Genomic DNA, 17,863 nt, shown 5'->3' with positions numbered 1-17,863 from the left:
ATGTTTGTGCTCAACCACTTTTCACATAACACAACGTTCAGCAACTGCACAGCAATATTTTGGGCAATTTCCCTGTTGATTTTTTTAAATCTTTGTTTATATACAGTACATAGGACATATTTAACCACTTCACCACTGAGGGGTTTTACCCCCTGAGCACCAGAGCGATTTTCACCTTTCAGCGCTCCTTCCATTCATTTGTCTATAACTTTATCATTACTTATCACAATGAAATGAACTATATCTTGTTTTTTCCGCCACCAATTAGGCTTTCTTTAGGTGGGACATTATGCCAAGAATGATTTTATTCTAAATGTGTTTTAATGGGAAAATAGGAAAAATGTGGGAAAAAAATAATTATTTTTCAGTTTTCGGCCATTATAGTTTTTAAATAATGCATGCTACTGTAATTAAAACCCATGAAATTTATTTGCCCTTTTGTCCCGGTTATAAAACAGTTTAAATTATGTCCCTATCACAAGGTTTGGCGCCAATATTTTATTTAGACATAAAGGTGCATTTTTTTCAGTTTTGCGTCCATCCCTAATTACAAGCCCATAGTTTATAAAGTAACAGTGTTGTACCCTCCTGACATAAATATTTTAAAAATTCAGTCCCTAAGGTAACTATTTATGTATTTTTTTAATTGTAAATTTTTTTAATTTTTTTTTAATTACAAAAAAAAAAAAAAAAATGGGGAGTGTGGGAGGTAATGAGTTATTTTTTTGTGTATAAATAATTCATTTGTATGTGAAAAATGTTTAGGGTGTAGTTTTACTATTTGGCCACAAGATGGCAACAGTAACTTTTTATTTAACCTCCTTGCCGGTTCAATTCCTCCGGCAAGGAGGCAGCGCAGGAGGTTTTTTTTTTTTTTTTTTTTTTTTTAAATCATGTAGGCGGCATTCCCCCACCCACTCTGATCGCCTTCGGCGATCAGAGTAAGCAGGAAATCCCGTTCAGAACGGGATTTTCTGCAGGGCTTCCCCGGTCGCCATGGCGACGGGGCGGGATGACGTCATGGACGTCGGGACGTCATAGGGAGTCCCGATCCGCCCCTCAACGCTGCCTGGCACTGATTGGCCAGGCAGCACAGGGGTCTGGGGCGGGGGGGAGCGACTCGGCGCGGCGGATTGCAGCGGATTGGCGGCAAGCGGAAGTTACAAGCAGCTAGCAAAGTGCTAGCTGCTTGTAACAAAAAAAAATTATGCAAATCGGCCCAGCGGGGCCTGAGAAATCCTCCTGCGTAGGTTACCCCGAACTGAGTTCGGGATAACCGTCAAGGAGGTTAATGCGACCTCCAAGCGTCCTTCCGGAGGCTTGGAGGAAGTACAAGGAGGCTGGTAATGTGTTTTTTTTTTTTTTCACAATGATCGCGCTGCTCATCGGAGAGCAGCGGATCATTGCGGGCTTAGATCAATGAACGGGAATGGATTTTCCCGTTCATTGATCTCCGGGCGAGCGGGCGGCGACGTGTTTACGAGCGGCCAGCGGCGTGTTTACGAGCGGGAGCGCGGGCAGCGGCGGGAGCGCGGAAAGTACCTATTTCTCCGTCCCTGGGGGTTAAAGGATGGAAAAGGGGACGGAGAAATTCGTACAGGCGGGGGTAAAGTGGTTAAGGTTTAAAAAAAAATAATTTCAGCATTTACTTACCTTTGGGCAATCAGCAACTGGCCAAAAAGCACTTGTCATGGAACCCAGCTCTTTGAGTCAATTTATTAAAGGACAACTGAAGTGAGAGGGATATGGAGGCTGCCATATGTATTTCCTATTAAACAATACCAGTTGCCTGAATTGCGCACCTGTAACAAGCTTACAACTAATCTTGTTAGGTCTGACAACGTCAGTGTAATAATCTGCTCATCTGTCTGCACAGGCAGACAGCTGTTTGACCATTTTTTAGGTCTGAATGCTGCAGGTCTCTGGAAAAGAGACCTGTCTTCACTCTGCGAGTTGCAGAGCTGCTATTGTGGTGAGGAATTTGCATCCACTTGTCATGCAAATTGCTTAGCTGCTTCCTTTGATGGCTTGCAGTATAAATACCATTTCCCCCCAGAGTTCCTTGCTGGTCATGATTGTTTGTTCCTGTTAATTTGCCTGGAAGTCTCAGCCCTCTGCTCATAGTAGGCTATTATTGCTAGCTTAGAGTAGTTTCCCTTTGGGAGTGCTCCTTGCACTCCTGTTTAGCGTAGTCAGGTTGTATTATCTGTTTTGCCTTGTGTTGTCTATCTGTAGCGATTGTCTTGTCGCCAGCGGCGGTCGACAGGAAATCGTTCTGTCTGTTGAGATCGCATTCGCCCTAGCGGTAGTGGCGGTGGTTCCTTCTGCACTCTGTCTTAGGGGTGCAAGCCAGAGCAGCGGTTGCTACTGGTTGCTCCATCTGTCTGTCTGTCTGGATCGCGTCCGCCCTAGCGGTAGTGGCGGTGGTTCCTTCTGTACTCTGTCTGGGAATGTAGGCCAGAGCTGCGGTTGCTACTGGTTGCTCCTTCAGTCTGTCTTGTCTGGAACGAACGCTTGCTGTAGGCTCGGTGAGGTAACAGTTTAGCAAACGCTCGCGTTCTCTATTCATTTTCGTGTTACATTGGTTAGTTAGGGTTGACGCGTTTTGTCTCTGTTGCGCTTCTCGTGCAGAGACCGCGCCATTAGCGTGCTTTGTCGCTGTTGCGCTTTTCATGCGGCGACCGCGCTTAGCGAATGCGTTTGTTATTTTCCTTGGCGTTCTGATCATTGTTATTTGCTGTGTCTTTCTTGCTACACTTATGCTCTGTCTTTACTCGGTCTTGTGTCACTCTTGGCAATCGCCACTCTTGCGATTGCGTTCCCACTTGTTTTCCGCTGTCGTGTGTTCACCGTCGCCGGGTGGCGACTAGATTGGTGGACACACATACATTCTGTCCCTGTGCTCTCTCTCTCTCTCTAAGGGCTATCTTGCCCTGCAATGCTTCAACTCGTACAATTCCTATCTGGCATCTGTGGCAGTGCAGAGGCTGTGTTCCTCTGCACTCCACAGCTCCATTTGCTGGTGGGAATTCCCCTCTACAGGTGCGTTGCACCACAGCTGGGTTCTGTTATTTTATACGCTTGTGGGGGATTTCCGCAGTGTCAGCGCGCATCTTGTGCCCTGACCACGGAAATATTTCCGCAATCGTTACAGTCAGAAACACCTGATCTGCTGCATGCTTGTTCAGGGGCTATGGCTAAAAGTATTAAAGGCAGAGGATCAGCAGGACAGCCAAGGAACTGGTATTGCTTAAAAAAAAAAAAAAGTATGGCAGCCTCCATAACCCCCTTTGTTACAGTTGTCCCTTTAATAAATCTTAAAGCTACCATAACACTGTTTTTATGTTTTTTACAAAAATGAACCTCCCCGTAAAGGAGGTTCGTAACAGCATGTTCCGGTGAGAGTTTGGGAGAGTATCATTACTTGCCTACAGGTTGCTGCTCCCCTTCAAATTCCTCCACATGTTGCTGTTCGAATGGAGAAGATGGTGAATGCCACATGGGCTGGGGGCCAGAGGAGAAGCACTCTGTAGGCAAGTCATGATACTACAACCAACCCCTAATGGCACACAAAGTTACAGACCTCACTTATGAGGATGTTTATTTTTTTTTTGCAGGTAATTTTTTTTTTTCTTTTTAGTTTTCAACTTTCTACATTGTTCCTCTGTTCCATTCTGGGACTGATTGCCTGCGTTAACGGATTAAAAACGCGCATAGTGTGCGTTTTACATTGACTAACATTGTAACGCATAAAGCTAGCGTCGGCCGAAAAACTGCGCCTGGGTGCAGCGTTATATATGAAAGCTAAAATGAAAGTCTATGGACTTTCATTTTACCTTGGGTAACGCAAACTTTACCCGTTGCGTTGAAACGCAGAAAATCTGCCCTAAAGTGAAAGAGCCCTCAGGAGTGGATCGGGATTCCCTTAGACGTCACGACGTCGGTGACGTCCTCCCGCCCCGTCGCCATGGGCCCTGGGCTCGCTACATGATTTAAAAAAAAAAAAATGTAAAAAGACTGCTGCGCTGCCTCCTGGCGGATTTTAATAGACCGCCAGGAGGGTTAAACATACTTACAGATCACCAGCTCAGAAATTGACTACTGTCACATGACCTGAGCTTGCCTAATTGCTGAATCCAAGCTCCACCACCACAGCTGATTTTTCTGCAATCCATTTCAGGCCTGGAACCCATTAGGAGCGATTTTATGAGTGCTTTATGATGTGAAAAGCTCTTGCTAATGTCATGCTATGGGTGTGATCCCACCTGAGCGATGTGAATTTATAAAAATCCCCCATAACATTGCATGAGCAAGAGCTTAGAAAAGGCTGGTAGTGGGTTTAAGCTGATGCGCTATTTCGACGTACTTTTTTACGATCAGAAGGTAATTATCGATTGTTCCTATAAAAGGGTCAATAAGGGCATTTTCTTTCTCCAGCTACAAAAAACGTAAAATAAAACTTTTAGATCGAATACATTTTCTGTTCCAGTCGATCAAAGAATCGATTTCCATTCGATTTTTGCCACACACTGCACAGTTTTCTGTACAATTTGAACATATAAAGGTGCATCAAAAAATCGCATCTGATGAAAAATTGCACCGTTAATGGGCACCTAAATTCTAATCTTTCCTGTTACAAGAAAAATGTCACATAGAATATGGCCGCCTTTCCTCACTGCTTCCTCCTTCCTCCCAGTTTATATCAACTGAGATAAAGGCACCTAAATAGCCTTCATCTCTCTACATATAATTGTGTCTGGCCCGTGAGTGGGTTCCGCCCCTTCCTCCCCCTCTCCTGTGAAGTAATGACCTCCTCTAGGCTTTGGCCTAATGCTGCTACTAGCAGGCCCTGACAGCTCAGTGAGGAGGAGGCGTGGCAAAACTGTGCCGCTCTGTTCCTCTCACTTCCCTCTCACTGGTAGCAGCCAGCAACCCCCTCTCAGGCAGCCTCATCTGTGTCTTAGCCCGGCCCCCAGAGCTTGTATCATACCTTTTTACCACCACTCTTTTCAATAGATGGGAGGGCTTAGCTGAGGAAAAGGGGTGGTCTCAGAGCAGTCTCCTCCCACTTGTCTCTCCTCCTCACAGCTACTGCACTGCCTACCTTAAAGTGAACCTCTGGACTAAAAATCTACTCAGCAGAACTGAAAAGGCTTGGTGTTTCTTTAACAGTTTCACAGCATCAGAACTTTGTTTTTCTTACCAAAGCATCATTTTTAGCTGCATTTTTAGCTAAGCTCCACCCATCAAAGAAAAAAAGCTTGGGCTTTTTTTCCCTGATGCTGTGCAGAGCATGATGGGATTTCCTGTGTTGTTGTTCACGTTGCCTAGCAACTGGGAGAGGTGATCAGGACGCAGGACAGTTGGAACTGTGTCTCATGCTCCCTGTCACCTCCTTTTCAACCAAAAAGATGGCTGCCATCATGAAATCAAACATTTGCCTATTCTTTTAAAACAGTGTGGGTAAGAGATTATATTACCTATTTTAATTAACATAACTAATGTAACTTAATGACAGTATGTTTGTTTAGGCTGGAGTTCCACTTTAACACCAAGGAGACCAAATCCTGTGAACGCCTAATTGTAATGTAATGGCAGTATAGAAGGAGGGGAGATGCTGCCAGAAGGCACCCACCCCTTTCTGCCAGTCCCTAATGTAATGTATATTAACCTCTCTCTGACCGACTAACGCAGATTGGTGGCCGCAGAGTAGCTCTCTTGTTCCTCAGTCATACGGCATCATCTCGCAAGGAGCATGATTTCACGTGATCTTGCACAAGTGCGAGCTTCAGTCACTGTACACAGGGGACACCAGCGATCAGCCTGCCAGCGGCTGATCAGCGCTGGTAGGCATTGTGTTTATTTATTAAATAAACATTTATAAAAAAAATCTCAGATAAACAGATGTGACAAATGGTGAGAAAAGTCAGTCAACAAACAGACCAGCACCAAAGACCTACAACATCATCTTGCTGCAGATGGAGTCATTGTGCATCCTTCAACCATTCGGCGCACTTTAAACAAGAAGATGATGTATGCGAGAGTGATGCAGAGGAAGCCTTTTCTACGCCCACAGCACAAACAGACGCTTGAGGTATGCTAAAACACATTTAGGCCCCGTTCACACTTGCGGTTTTGCAAAAACCGCACCGGATGTCCGGACCGCACCGGATCCGGATCGGACCTGAACCGTACGGTTCCTGTCCGGATCCGGTCCGGTTGCATACGGTTTCCGTGCGGTATGAACACGGTTGCGGTCCGGATCCGGATTCTTAAAGAGATAACAACCTGTATAAATACCTGGGGTTCTGGGAGGTCAGCAGAAGCTCTGGGGTCATTGTTGGAGACAGCTGGACGTGTGGAGACCATCCTTGGATACAGAGACAGCAGTTGGGACCATGGATCCAGTCATTTTTTACGCTTATTACCTGGGAATTCTCTCCTTCCTGTTGTTTACCTACTACTATGTGGGGAGAAGGCGTGCTCCTCGCAGGAGATGGTGGGTGCACCCTCTACTAGCCAGGAGGCAGAGGAAGGGAGAGTTCCAGGCCCTCTACCGGGACCTCAGACGACACCCACAGAAGTTCTACAGCTACACTCGGATGTCTATTCCCCTGTAAGTATATAGGCCTAAATACACCAACCCCCACCATTCCTAAACACCCCACCCTCACCCCCACAACACCTCATCCCTGTATACCTAGCTAAACACACCACCCTGACCCCCACACCCCTGTATACCTAGCTATACACTACACCCCCACCCTCCACAACACTCCCAAACCTCTGTAAACACACCTCCCCCATCCTCCACCCAACACCTTGTCCCACAACATACTTTACAGCTTCTTCCTTTACATCTCCTGACAGGTTTGATACCCTTTTGGAGATGGTGAAGGATGACCTTAGGAAGAAGGATACCACGTTCAGGAGAGCAGTCACACCACAAGAACTACTCATCACACTGAGGTATGTAAAAACAAATTTTTTTATTGCAAAAACAACCACTTTCCAACATGGAAACATTCTTCCAACATGGAAGACAAAAAAATAACATATCTATGGTATAGCCCGGTCAGTTTTAAGGAACACCAACCACCAACTTTGTGCTGGGAGAGTTGCAGGGCATAGCTGCCCAAGTGTCTTTCGGGGACACCAGGCCCTAATAAATTGAAGTGCTTCAAAAACCTAACCACTGGCACAGGACCCTCTGAGCCATGGATGAAGGACACAGGGCAGTGAAAAGGCTAGGCCTCTCACCGACCAGTGAAGGTGTCCTTCACCCATGGCTCCAAGGGTCTTGTGCAAGTGATTAGGATCAACAAAGTAAGGAACAAGAGGAATCAAAGGCACAGGTGCAGGACTACAGGTGCAGTGCAACAGGCACAAGGTTGTGACCCAGGTAGTGTCTTTCGGGGACACTAGGCCCTAAAGTTGAAGTGCTTCAAAAACCTAACCACTGGCACATGACCCTCTGAGCCATGGATGAAGGACACAGGGCAGTGAAAAGGCTAGGCCTCTCACCGACCAGTGAAGGTGTCCTTCACCCATGGCTCCAAGGGTCTTGTGCAAGTGATTAGGATCAACAAAGTAAGGAACAAGAGGAATCAAAGGCACAGGTGCAGGACTACAGGTGCTGTGCAACAGGCACAAGGTTGTGACCCAGGTAGTGTCTTTCGGGGACACCAGGCCCTAAAGTTCAAGTCCAGCAAAACCAAAAGTTAAAAAGCCCTGTGATGGTATCCTTCCTCCGAGGATCGGAGGTATTCAGAGGAGCATGTCCAGGAACAATTTGACTTTTTTTTTCAAATTGTATCGGCACCACTACTCGAAAAGGTGGGAGTTGCTGCCTGGAAATCTGGACTCTCTTGGGTGCTGGTCGTGGATGAGCTGGACCCTGACAGCGGTGGCCCATATTGACTGCCTCTGTAGCCGGTGTACATCTGTGATGATTGCCAGGTGGGCACCGCTGTTGGTTGTGGGGGTCTAAAAATTGGTGGTTGCAATAATGGCGTGTCCATGTGCTGTTTAATCACCTCCAGCAAATTGGAATGGCACGCCATCAGGTTTTGTGAAGGCACCTTTTCCAGATATGGTATTAGAGACATCACAGTGTGAAAACACGGGTGTGCCTGCAATTTCAGTAGTTCCTTGCTTTGTTGATGCATTTGCTGCATCATGTTCTGCAGCTGGCCCACCGACTGATGATGCTGCGCACGCAGTTGGTCGATTTCTCCTCTGTGCATCTCATGCATCATTTTAAGCTCGTCCCTGTAGTGCCCATGTACAGCGTCGAGCTCACATTGCAGTGAAGTGATGTGGGACTTGTACTGCTCCATGATATGGCCCCTGTCCTCATCTTGCAACTGCCGGGTTATGAGAGTTTGGTGGCTCTGAAGAATCCCGAGAAGTCCGGAGACAGCCCCGGACATCTCGGACTCTGTCTCTCTCCTTGTTGGGGGGAGGGTACCTCGACGCCTCACTGGTGTGGTGGTCCTCACTGGTGGTGTGGCAGCATCTTCCCGTCCTCTGGCCTGTGTCGGGGTTGCCCTGCGCGCTGGTTGTGCTGCAGTCTCTCGGTGCTCCTCACTTTGTTCTTGTTCCCCTGGAGCTTCCATAGCGGTCGATTGTGGAGGTTCAGCTTCTTCCACACTCGGTCCTGCAACCTCAACATCCAAGCTCTCTTCTGCCAAGTCATCATCAAAGGAGAGAGTTGGGATTAAGGACTCCCTCCTCCTACTCCTCTCCTCGGGGCAATAGGTTACATCGGCGACGTCATCATCCACCAAGCTCTCCTCACTGCTGAACCGTGCCTCCTGGGTCGGTTCCTCTTGCTCCAAATTGTCTTCAGTCCTGTAGATAAAAGCAATATTTATTGGTGTGCCAAACAGCATGTGGCGTCAATTCACAGAGCTAGCAAACACTAGCAATCACTTTATCACCCGTTTCTACCCAACATTTGATAAAGCTTGTGAGAAAAGTTCGCTAGCCATGGGAATTGAGGCCATAGCAATACATGGCCGAAGTCATGGTAAATGAGCTCTCAGTTCCTGCCCACAGTAGTGGTACTTACAGTCTAGGTTCCAGGCTTGCATTGATGAAAGACAATTGCTTGGCAAATTGGTAGTCTTTTTGTCGCCTTCCCCCGCCACTGCCACTTCGTTCGGCAAGTTTTTTCTTCCGTAGCCATTTCACATATGCATCCCGTATATTCCGCCACCTTGTCTTGTACCTTTCTCCTGTAACGACATGAAAATTTGATTTCGATTATTTCTCTTGTAGGTACATCGCAACTGGACAAACATATACATCGCTACATGTCACATTTCGTATTGGGAAGAGCACGGTGGCAGGCATCGTCGTGAGGACTTCGAGGATCCTTTGGACGCGACTGAGGGCCAGATACATGCCTGTGCCGGACACCACGAAATGGGAGGAGATCGCCCAGGGCTTCTGGACCGAGTGCAAGTTTCCTAATTGTGTTGGCGCACTGGATGGGAAACACATCCGGATTCAGAAACCCGTGGGGAGTGGCAGCCATTATTTCAACTATAAAAAATACTTCAGCATTGTTCTAATGGCAGTGGCAGATGCGGACTACAAGTTTGTGTACGTGGACGTGGGGTCGTACGGTAGTTCCAATGACTCTGGAATTTTCCAGCGTACGACCCTTTGCCGGCTGATGGAGGAAGGCAGACTGCGTCTCCCCCGTGACAGACCCTGGCCTGGGACAAGGGCACCGGCCTACCCCTATGTGTTTGTGGGGGACGAGGCCTTCGCCCTGTCCGACCATGTAATGCGTCCGTACCCAGACAGGGGACTTGATGCCAGCCAGCTACACTTCAATGCTCGGTTGAGCCGTGCAAGGAGAATGGTGGAGTGCACATTTGGGATCCTGGTGTCAAAGTGGAGGGTGTTCCACACGCCCATGCTGCTGAAACCGGGCAACGCAGTTGTCGTGGTGAAGGCAGCATGCATCCTCCACAACTTTGTGCGGCAGGAGGAAAGAGAGACTCCGGAACCCCCGAATGTGCTTCCACTAATGCCCCTGCGGAGGTATGCAACCAGGCCAAGGGTAGTGTCACTGCGGAACAGGGACCAACTGAGACTTTATTTTACCACACCACCAGGACGAGGGTGAATGTTTGGTTTTTAATTTGTTTTGTTGAAATGTGTTTATTTTGGAGTTTCAAGTTTGAGTGAATTTAAATGTATTAATTTTTTACAATAAATTGATGTATAATAATTGGTCATTGTGTATGTTATATGTGCACAGGTGGGGTACATCGCAGGTGGGTGGGATACATCACAGGTGGGATACATCACAGGTGGGGTAGAGGTGGGTGGGATACAGCACAGGTGGGTGGGATACATCACAGGTGGGTGGGATACAGCACAGGTGGGTGGGATACAGCACAGGTGGGTGGGATACAGCACAGGTGGGTGGGATACAGCACAGGTGGGTGGGATACAGCACAGGTGGGGTACAGGTGGGTGGGATACATCACAGGTGGGTGGGATACAGCACAGGTGGGGTACAGGTGGGTGGGGAACAGGTGGGTGGGCAACACGTGGGTGACACAAATCCAGAGCAAAAGTGGAATACATCACAAGCTTAAACCACAAGCCCCCCCAAAAAAACTTCTAGTCAACATACCCTCTGTGCCTTGCTGTCTCTTGCTCAAGTGCTCAAAGTCCTCCACATACAGCTTGGCAATTTTTTTCCACAGGCCTCTGCACTTTTTGATGTTGCTGTGGTCCGCATCCCCCTTGTCCCACAGGGCTGGTACCTGCTGCACCTGTAGGATGAGGTCTTCTGATGTGTAGGGCCTCACCCCCTCGCTATCAGACAGATCCTGCTCCATATTGCTGCCAAAGAGCTCCAGCATGAAGTCACTGCTGCTCCACTCTGTGAACGCTGGTGCCATGTGGTCCCCATCCAAAATGGCCACCATACCATAGAGTCAGCATAGGAAGTGTGGTACAACATCCGGTTTTTATAGCCAGTGTGTTGTGCGCTCTCCGGTTCTCATTGGTTTCCATTGGCCGGATGCAACATTCCGGCTCCGGTCCGGATACGTCAGCCGGACCAAAAAATAGCGCATGTTGGAACGGACGCCGGAGTCCGGATCCGGTCCGGCTCCGGTCCGGACGAAACGGACGCATGTGAACGGTCGCATAGACTTTCATTGCTATGCCGTGCGTCCGTTTCGTCCGGTCCGCATGCGGTCCGGCTCCGGCACGGCTCCGGCACGGCGATTCCGGATAGCAGCCGCTAATGTGAACCGGGCCTAAGACAAGCCAGCTTGATTTTGGAATAAGGTGTTGTGGACTGATGAAAGTAAAATGGAGTTACTTGCGCATAACAAGGGGAGTTATGCATGGAGGAAAAACAACACAGCATTCCAAGAACAACACCTGCTACCTACAGTAAAATACGGTGGTGGTTCCATCATGCTGTGCGGCCAGTGCAGGGACTGGGAATCTTGTCAAAGTTGAGAGACGCATGAATTCCACTCAGTATCATCAGATTATGGAGACCAATGTCCAGAAAACAGTGACAAAGCTGAAGCTGCGCCAGGGCTGGATCTTTCAATGAGACAATGACCCTAAACACTGCTCAAAATCCACTAAGGCATTCATGCAGAGGAACAAGTACAACGTTCTGGAATGGCCATCTCAGTCCCCAGACCTGAATATAATTGAAAATCTGTGGTGTGAGTTAAAGAGAGCTGTCCATGCTCTGAAGCCATCAAACCTGAATGAACTAGAGATGTTTTGTAAAGAGGAATGTCCAAAATACCTTCAACCAGAATCCAGACTCTCATTGGAACCTACAGGAAGCGTTTAGAGGCTGTCATTTCTGCAAAAGGAGGATCTACTAAATATTGATTTCATTTTTTTTTTTTTTGTGCCCCAAATTTTTGTGTCCAAATTTTGCCTGATTTTTTTTAAACAATTATTGTACACTTTCTGTAAATCCAATAAACTTAATTTCACTTCTCAAATATCACTGTGTGTGTCTACTATATGATATATTTATCTGACATTTTTTATCCTAACAACCAATGATTTATACAGGAAAATCATGACGCTTAACAAAGGTTGCCCACATTTTCGCATCCCACTGTATATAAATAATTTAGTCAGTGTTTGCCCATTGTAAAATCTTTCCTCTCCCTGATTTACATTCTGACATTTACCACATGGTGATATTTTTACTGCTGGCAGGTGATGTCAGTGGAAGGAGATGCTGCTTGCTTTTTTGGCAGTTGGAACCAGTTGTAAACAGCTGTTAGTTGCCACAATGCAACAAGGTTCACAGACAGGAAACTGCCAGGACCATGGTCCTCACAGTTTCCTGTGGGAGGGGTTTCACCACAATGTCAGTCATACAGCGCCCCCTGATGGTCCGTATGTGAAAACGGTCCCGGTTTCTCTTTAACTGTCCCTCTTAAGGGGTCACAATCTAATCGTACCATAGGCATATGTATGTAACGAAGTGTGGGGCCAATTTAGGGGGAAGGGAGGGGGGAGATTAAAAAGATGAAAAATGTTTCTTTTTTTCTTTTCTTTTTTTTTAATTAAAAAAAAACCAACAAACACAGCCGCAATTAAATAGCAGCAAAAGAAAGCGCTATTTGTGAGAACAAAAAGGGGGTAAAATTCATTTAAGTTGTATGACCGAGCAATAAACTGTTGAAGCTGCGCAGTGCTGACTTGTAAAAAATGGCCTGGTCACTAGGTGGGTATAAACACCTCTGGTCCTCAAGTGGTTCAAGTTGTCCTGCTTTTGTTTTAGGAGTACAGTTTTTTTCATGAGATGGGCAAGGCTTATCTAGCAAAATTCTCACTATGATACGTTCTGTGTTTTAGCATTCATGATGCGTCCAATGGCGTGCATGGCGTATTGCGCTGGTGGCCCTCCTATGCTTGGTGGTGTTGGTGCAATGCCACGATCAAACATGATGATGGGCATGGCTCAATCCGGGTCTAGGAAAATGCTTAAGAGCAAGAAGATGGGCGCTCCATGTCCACCTCCTGCTTACAATGGTTAGTATACCCATATTCTGTCATTACTATCTCATGTTTTTAATGTAACAAAATGTTATTTTCTAAGAAACAAACAAAACAGATCTTATGTTGTGATATTGATCCCAATCACCCTACTACATTAGTCACTGGTGGTCACTATACAGTGCAGACCCCGGTCTCTGGTGGTCACTATACAATACAGAGCCCAATCTCTGGAGGTCACTATACAGTGCAGAGCCCGGTCACTGGTGGTCACTATACAGTGCAGAGCCCGGTCTCTGGTGGTCACTATACAGTGCAGAGCCCAGTCTCTGGTGGTCACTATACAATGCAGAGCCCAGTCTCTGGTGGTCACTATACAATGCAGAGCCCAGTCTCTGGTGGTCACTATACAATGCAGAGCCCAGTCTCTGGTGGTCACTATACAGTGCAGACCCCGGTCTCTGGTGGTCACTATACAATACAGAGCCCAATCTCTGGAGGTCACTATACAGTGCAGAGCCCGGTCACTGGTGGTCACTATACAGTGCAGAGCCTAGTCTCTGGTGGTCACTATACAGCGCAGAGCCCGGTCTCTGGTGGTCACTATACAGTGCAGAGCCCAGTCTCTGGTGGTCACTATACAGCGCAGAGCCCAGTCTCTGGTGGTCACTATACAATACAGAGCCCAATCTCTGGTGGTCACTATACAGTGCAGAGCCCGGTCACTGGTGGTCACTATACAGTGCAGAGCCCGGTCACTGGTGGTCACTATACAGTGCAGAGCCTAGTCTCTGGTGGTCACTATACAGTGCAGAGCCCGGTCTCTGGTGGTCACTATACAGTGCAGAGCCAGGTCTCTGGTGGTCACTATACAGTGCAGAGCCCAGTCACTGGTGGTCACTATACAGTGCAGAGCCCGGTCTCTGGTGGTCACTATACAGTGCAGAGCCCAGTCTCTGGTGGTCACTATACAGTGCAGAGCCCAGTCTCTGGTGGTCACTATACAGTGCAGAGCACAGTCTCTGGTGGTCACTATACAGTGCAGAGCCCTGTCTCTGGTGGTCACTATACAGTGCAGAGCCCTGTCTCTGGTGGTCACTATACAGTGCAGAGCCCGGTCTCTGGTGGTCACTATACAGTGCAGAGCCCGGTCTCTGGTGGTCACTATACAGTGCAGAGCCCGGTCTCTGGTGGTCACTATACAGTGCAGAGCCCAGTCTCTGGTGGTCACTATACAGTGCAGAGCCCAGTCTCTGGTGGTCACTATACAGTGCAGAGCCCAGTCTCTGGTGGTCACTATACAATGCAGAGCCCAGTCTCTGGTGGTCACTATACAATGCAGAGCCCAGTCTCTGGTGGTCACTATACAGTGCAGAGCCCGGTCTCTGGTGGTCACTATACAGTGCAGAGCCCAGTCTCTGGTGGTCACTATACAGTGCTGAGCTCAGGCTCTAGTGGTCAGTACACCGTGGAGAGCTCAGGGTAATGGAAGAAATGTATCAAAGTTGAAAATAAAAGGACATTATATGTAGAATTGTTGTGCACATTTATTGCAGTTACCATAAAACCTCAGTAAGATGCAGAATGATTTTCTTAGCTTGGATTGTTTTCTGTTTTTTTTTTTTTTTTTGTAGCAGAGCCCATGCTGATGAGTATGCAATGTGCTGCAGACTGCTATGACGATGTCAGTGAAGGTAAGAAATTGTTACTTTCTGCTCAGTATGTCATTTTAACATGGAATATAACACCGTATCCTGGTATAACTTATTTTAAAGAACACATTTTAACGTTTAATTGGATACCTTATTTGGACAGTTTGGCATCTTCTATTGGCTGGTAGCAGAGGAGAAAGCCAACGTATGGTGAATTGTAAAACAGTTTTCTGGGTGTAATCCGGGCCTGCGTGAGCAAGTTCTGCAATAATAGGTGGTTTTATGCCCGCCACCCGATGTCTTACTGTCCCTACACACAATGCAATTGTTGGTATTTCGATTGGGCAGATTAGCAATAAAATACTGGCTACTATTTACATCCTCCCCCAGTCCATCCCATAGGCTGCCATTTATTAACTTTATAACTTTGCAGGCAATCTGATTGAAACATAAAATGTAATCTGCAATTTTTTATTTATTTTTTATTTTTTTTGTTGCAGAATGGAATCTGCAAAAATGAATAGGCAGCTATTTTTTATTAAAAAATAAATAAAAACCAGAGGAAAGAAACGGAAGTGACATTTAAATCTAAATGTCACTTCCTTCTAGCGCTGATGGGGAAAGAAGGTACGGGGCTGGGGGGCACTGACAGTGTGGGCATGTAGTAATACATGCCCACAAACAGTCGCAGAGTGATCAGAGGTTTGCGGCGGTCCCGATGCAGGGATGTCCCACATAGGGGGACATACGAGCGCATCGGGCTTTTCCGTATGTCCCGCATAGTGGAAAGGGTCAAACTCAGTGGCGTAGCTAAGGAGTTGTGGGCCCCGATGCAAGTTTTACAATGGGGCCCCCCAGGCACTCTATACATAACAATTGATACGGCACACCAAAACCTGCCAATGGCAACTACAGTGTCAGAGGTGCAAGAAGGGGATGGGGAGCAGCTTGTTAATGTTTACCACTATTCAATGTATATATAGAAGTGATTATTATGAGCACTGGACCAATAGAGAGCTAATACTGTAGTTGAGGGAGGGCCCTTCGGGGCCCCTCTGGCCAAAGGGACCCGATGCGGTCGCTACCGCTGCACCCCCTATTGCTACGCCCCTGGTCAAACTACCTCAGACACCGTCATGTCTTTATCAGCGGGCCGCATTGTGTGCCCCCCCCCCCCCCCCCCCCCCCCTGTTTCCAGAAACAAGTTGCCATATGCCCACTGAGAAGAGAATTCAGTTGCAATTTGTGTGCAAGAGCTATAAAGCCAGGTAACCCCCCCCCCCTCCCCCCATCTGATTAAAAAAAAAATAGGTAGCTCCATGCTTCCGGATCCAAAAGGCAGGGATGCTGTTCCCCAAAAATACAATAATCAGTTACCAATTTGCCCCCAGGTACCAGTATTGGGTAGCCGCTGTGCCCCAGAAGTCAGTATGAGATAGCCATGTGCCCCGAGGTATCAATATAATGTAACCATGTGGGGTGCATATCTGTATTTTGGGATGCATAAAAATAAAGAGAAATAAAAACATGAGATACAAGCATAATACTGTCCTTGTTTATCTCTCTAGTAAGGCTGTCTCTGGAACATGGTGCGGAGCAGGGGTGCTCCAAAGCTCTGACTTCCAGTGCTTTTGGTTTCGAGTTGCCGTAATTTTGAGTGTAGTCATCTTTTAGATTCGAATGTGCTTTTGAGTTGAAAAATCGCTAAAACCACGCAAAGTTTTGTTCACAATTTCAAATACAATTATGCAACATTGTACCATATACGTACATACCTGCACACATGCAATTTGCAAATATGCATCCACTGCAACATACATGTATGTTTTAATAATCTATATATACTAGCTGATGACCCGGCATTGCCCGGGTATATATTTGGCTGGTGTTGGCTCTGCCCACTTTTTCTAACCCTAACACACAATTACTCAATGCCCTAGTTTGTGAGCTTTGGGGTCCTTGACATCAATAATTTATATTTTTCCAGTGAAATGAAACAAATCTGATTGGCTGTTTGTGGCTTCGTCCCCTTTTCTGAATTTGATCCCCAGTGACCCAATGACCAACTCTACCAAGTTTGAGGCTTGTGCCATTAACAGTGCACGAATGGCAGCAATTTAAATATTCGCCTTCAAATTCAACAGGCACATTTTGATTGGCTTTTTAGGCTCCACCCACTTTTCTGAATATTAATCCCAGTCACCCAGTAACCAACTGTGCAAAGTTTGAGAACCCTACCATTAACAGTGAAGAAGGGCTGCAGTTTACATTTTCCCAGAGACATTTGTTTTTGACTCCACCCACTTTTTGTAACCTTGACACACAGTCACTCAGTTACCATGTTTGTGAGCTTTCGGGTTCCTGGCATCAAAATTGTGTGAATGGAAGCAGTTTATACAGCAAAGAAATCTGATTGGTTGTTTGTAACTCTGTCTTTTTAGTGAATTTGAACCCCGTCACCTAATTACCGACTGTAGCAGGTTTGAGGCCTCTGCCATTAACAGTGTAAGAATAGCAGCAGTTTCAATAATTCCCCTTGAAAATCAATAGGTGAGTTTTGATTGGCTGTTGTAGGCTCCACCCACTTTTCTGAATATTCACCCAGTGACCAACTGTGTCATGTTTCAGAACCCTGCCAATAACAGTGTAAGAATGGCTGCAGTTTATATTTTCCCATGTAAAAAGTTAGTCGTTTTTGGCTCCGCCCACTATTTATAACTTAGACATACAGTCACTCAATGAAAATGTTTATGAGCTTTGGGGTCCTTGGCATTAAGTTGCATTTTCCCAGTAAAATTAAACAAATCTTATTGGCTGTTTGTGGCCCGCCCCCTTTTCAGAATTTAAACCCCAGTCTCCCAGTGACTGACTGTACCAGATTTTAGGCATCTACCATTAAGAAAGTAAGAATGGCAGCAATGTAAATATTCCCCTTGAAAATCAATAAGGGAATTTTGATTGACTGTGGTAGGCTCCACCTACTTTCCTGAATATTAATCCCAGTCATCCAGTGATCAACTGTCAGGTTTCAGAACCCTGCCATTAACAGTGTAAGAAAGGCTGCAGTCTCAGAGATTGCAGCTGTCTGTTTCCACAGTTAGAAACATATTGAGGAAATGGAAGACCACAGGCTCAGTTCAAGTTAAGGCTCGAAGTAGCAGACTGTAAAGGATCGCGGAGACACCGCCGCGCGG

General features: G+C 46.7%; 1 protein-coding gene across 3 annotated transcripts in view; it reads left to right on the top strand.

Moving 5' to 3' along the window:
• Positions 1-17,863, top strand: part of LOC137532272 (von Willebrand factor A domain-containing protein 5A-like) — a 135,870-nt gene that overhangs the window by 69,427 nt on the left and 48,580 nt on the right. For 2 of the 3 annotated variants that reach the window (XM_068252626.1, XM_068252608.1), the window contains 2 exons: positions 12,877-13,053; positions 14,652-14,711. In XM_068252626.1, coding sequence (XP_068108727.1) covers positions 12,877-13,053; positions 14,652-14,711 — 237 coding nt within the window. The remainder of the gene's footprint in view (positions 1-12,876; positions 13,054-14,651; positions 14,712-17,863) is intronic. The other variant, XM_068252616.1, reaches the window with a different exon arrangement.

The sequence above is a fragment of the Hyperolius riggenbachi genome, chromosome 1 (genome assembly GCF_040937935.1).
Source record: "Hyperolius riggenbachi isolate aHypRig1 chromosome 1, aHypRig1.pri, whole genome shotgun sequence".
In the NCBI taxonomy this organism is placed as follows: domain Eukaryota; kingdom Metazoa; phylum Chordata; class Amphibia; order Anura; family Hyperoliidae; genus Hyperolius; species Hyperolius riggenbachi.
This window is presented reverse-complemented; position numbering and strand designations above follow the sequence as displayed.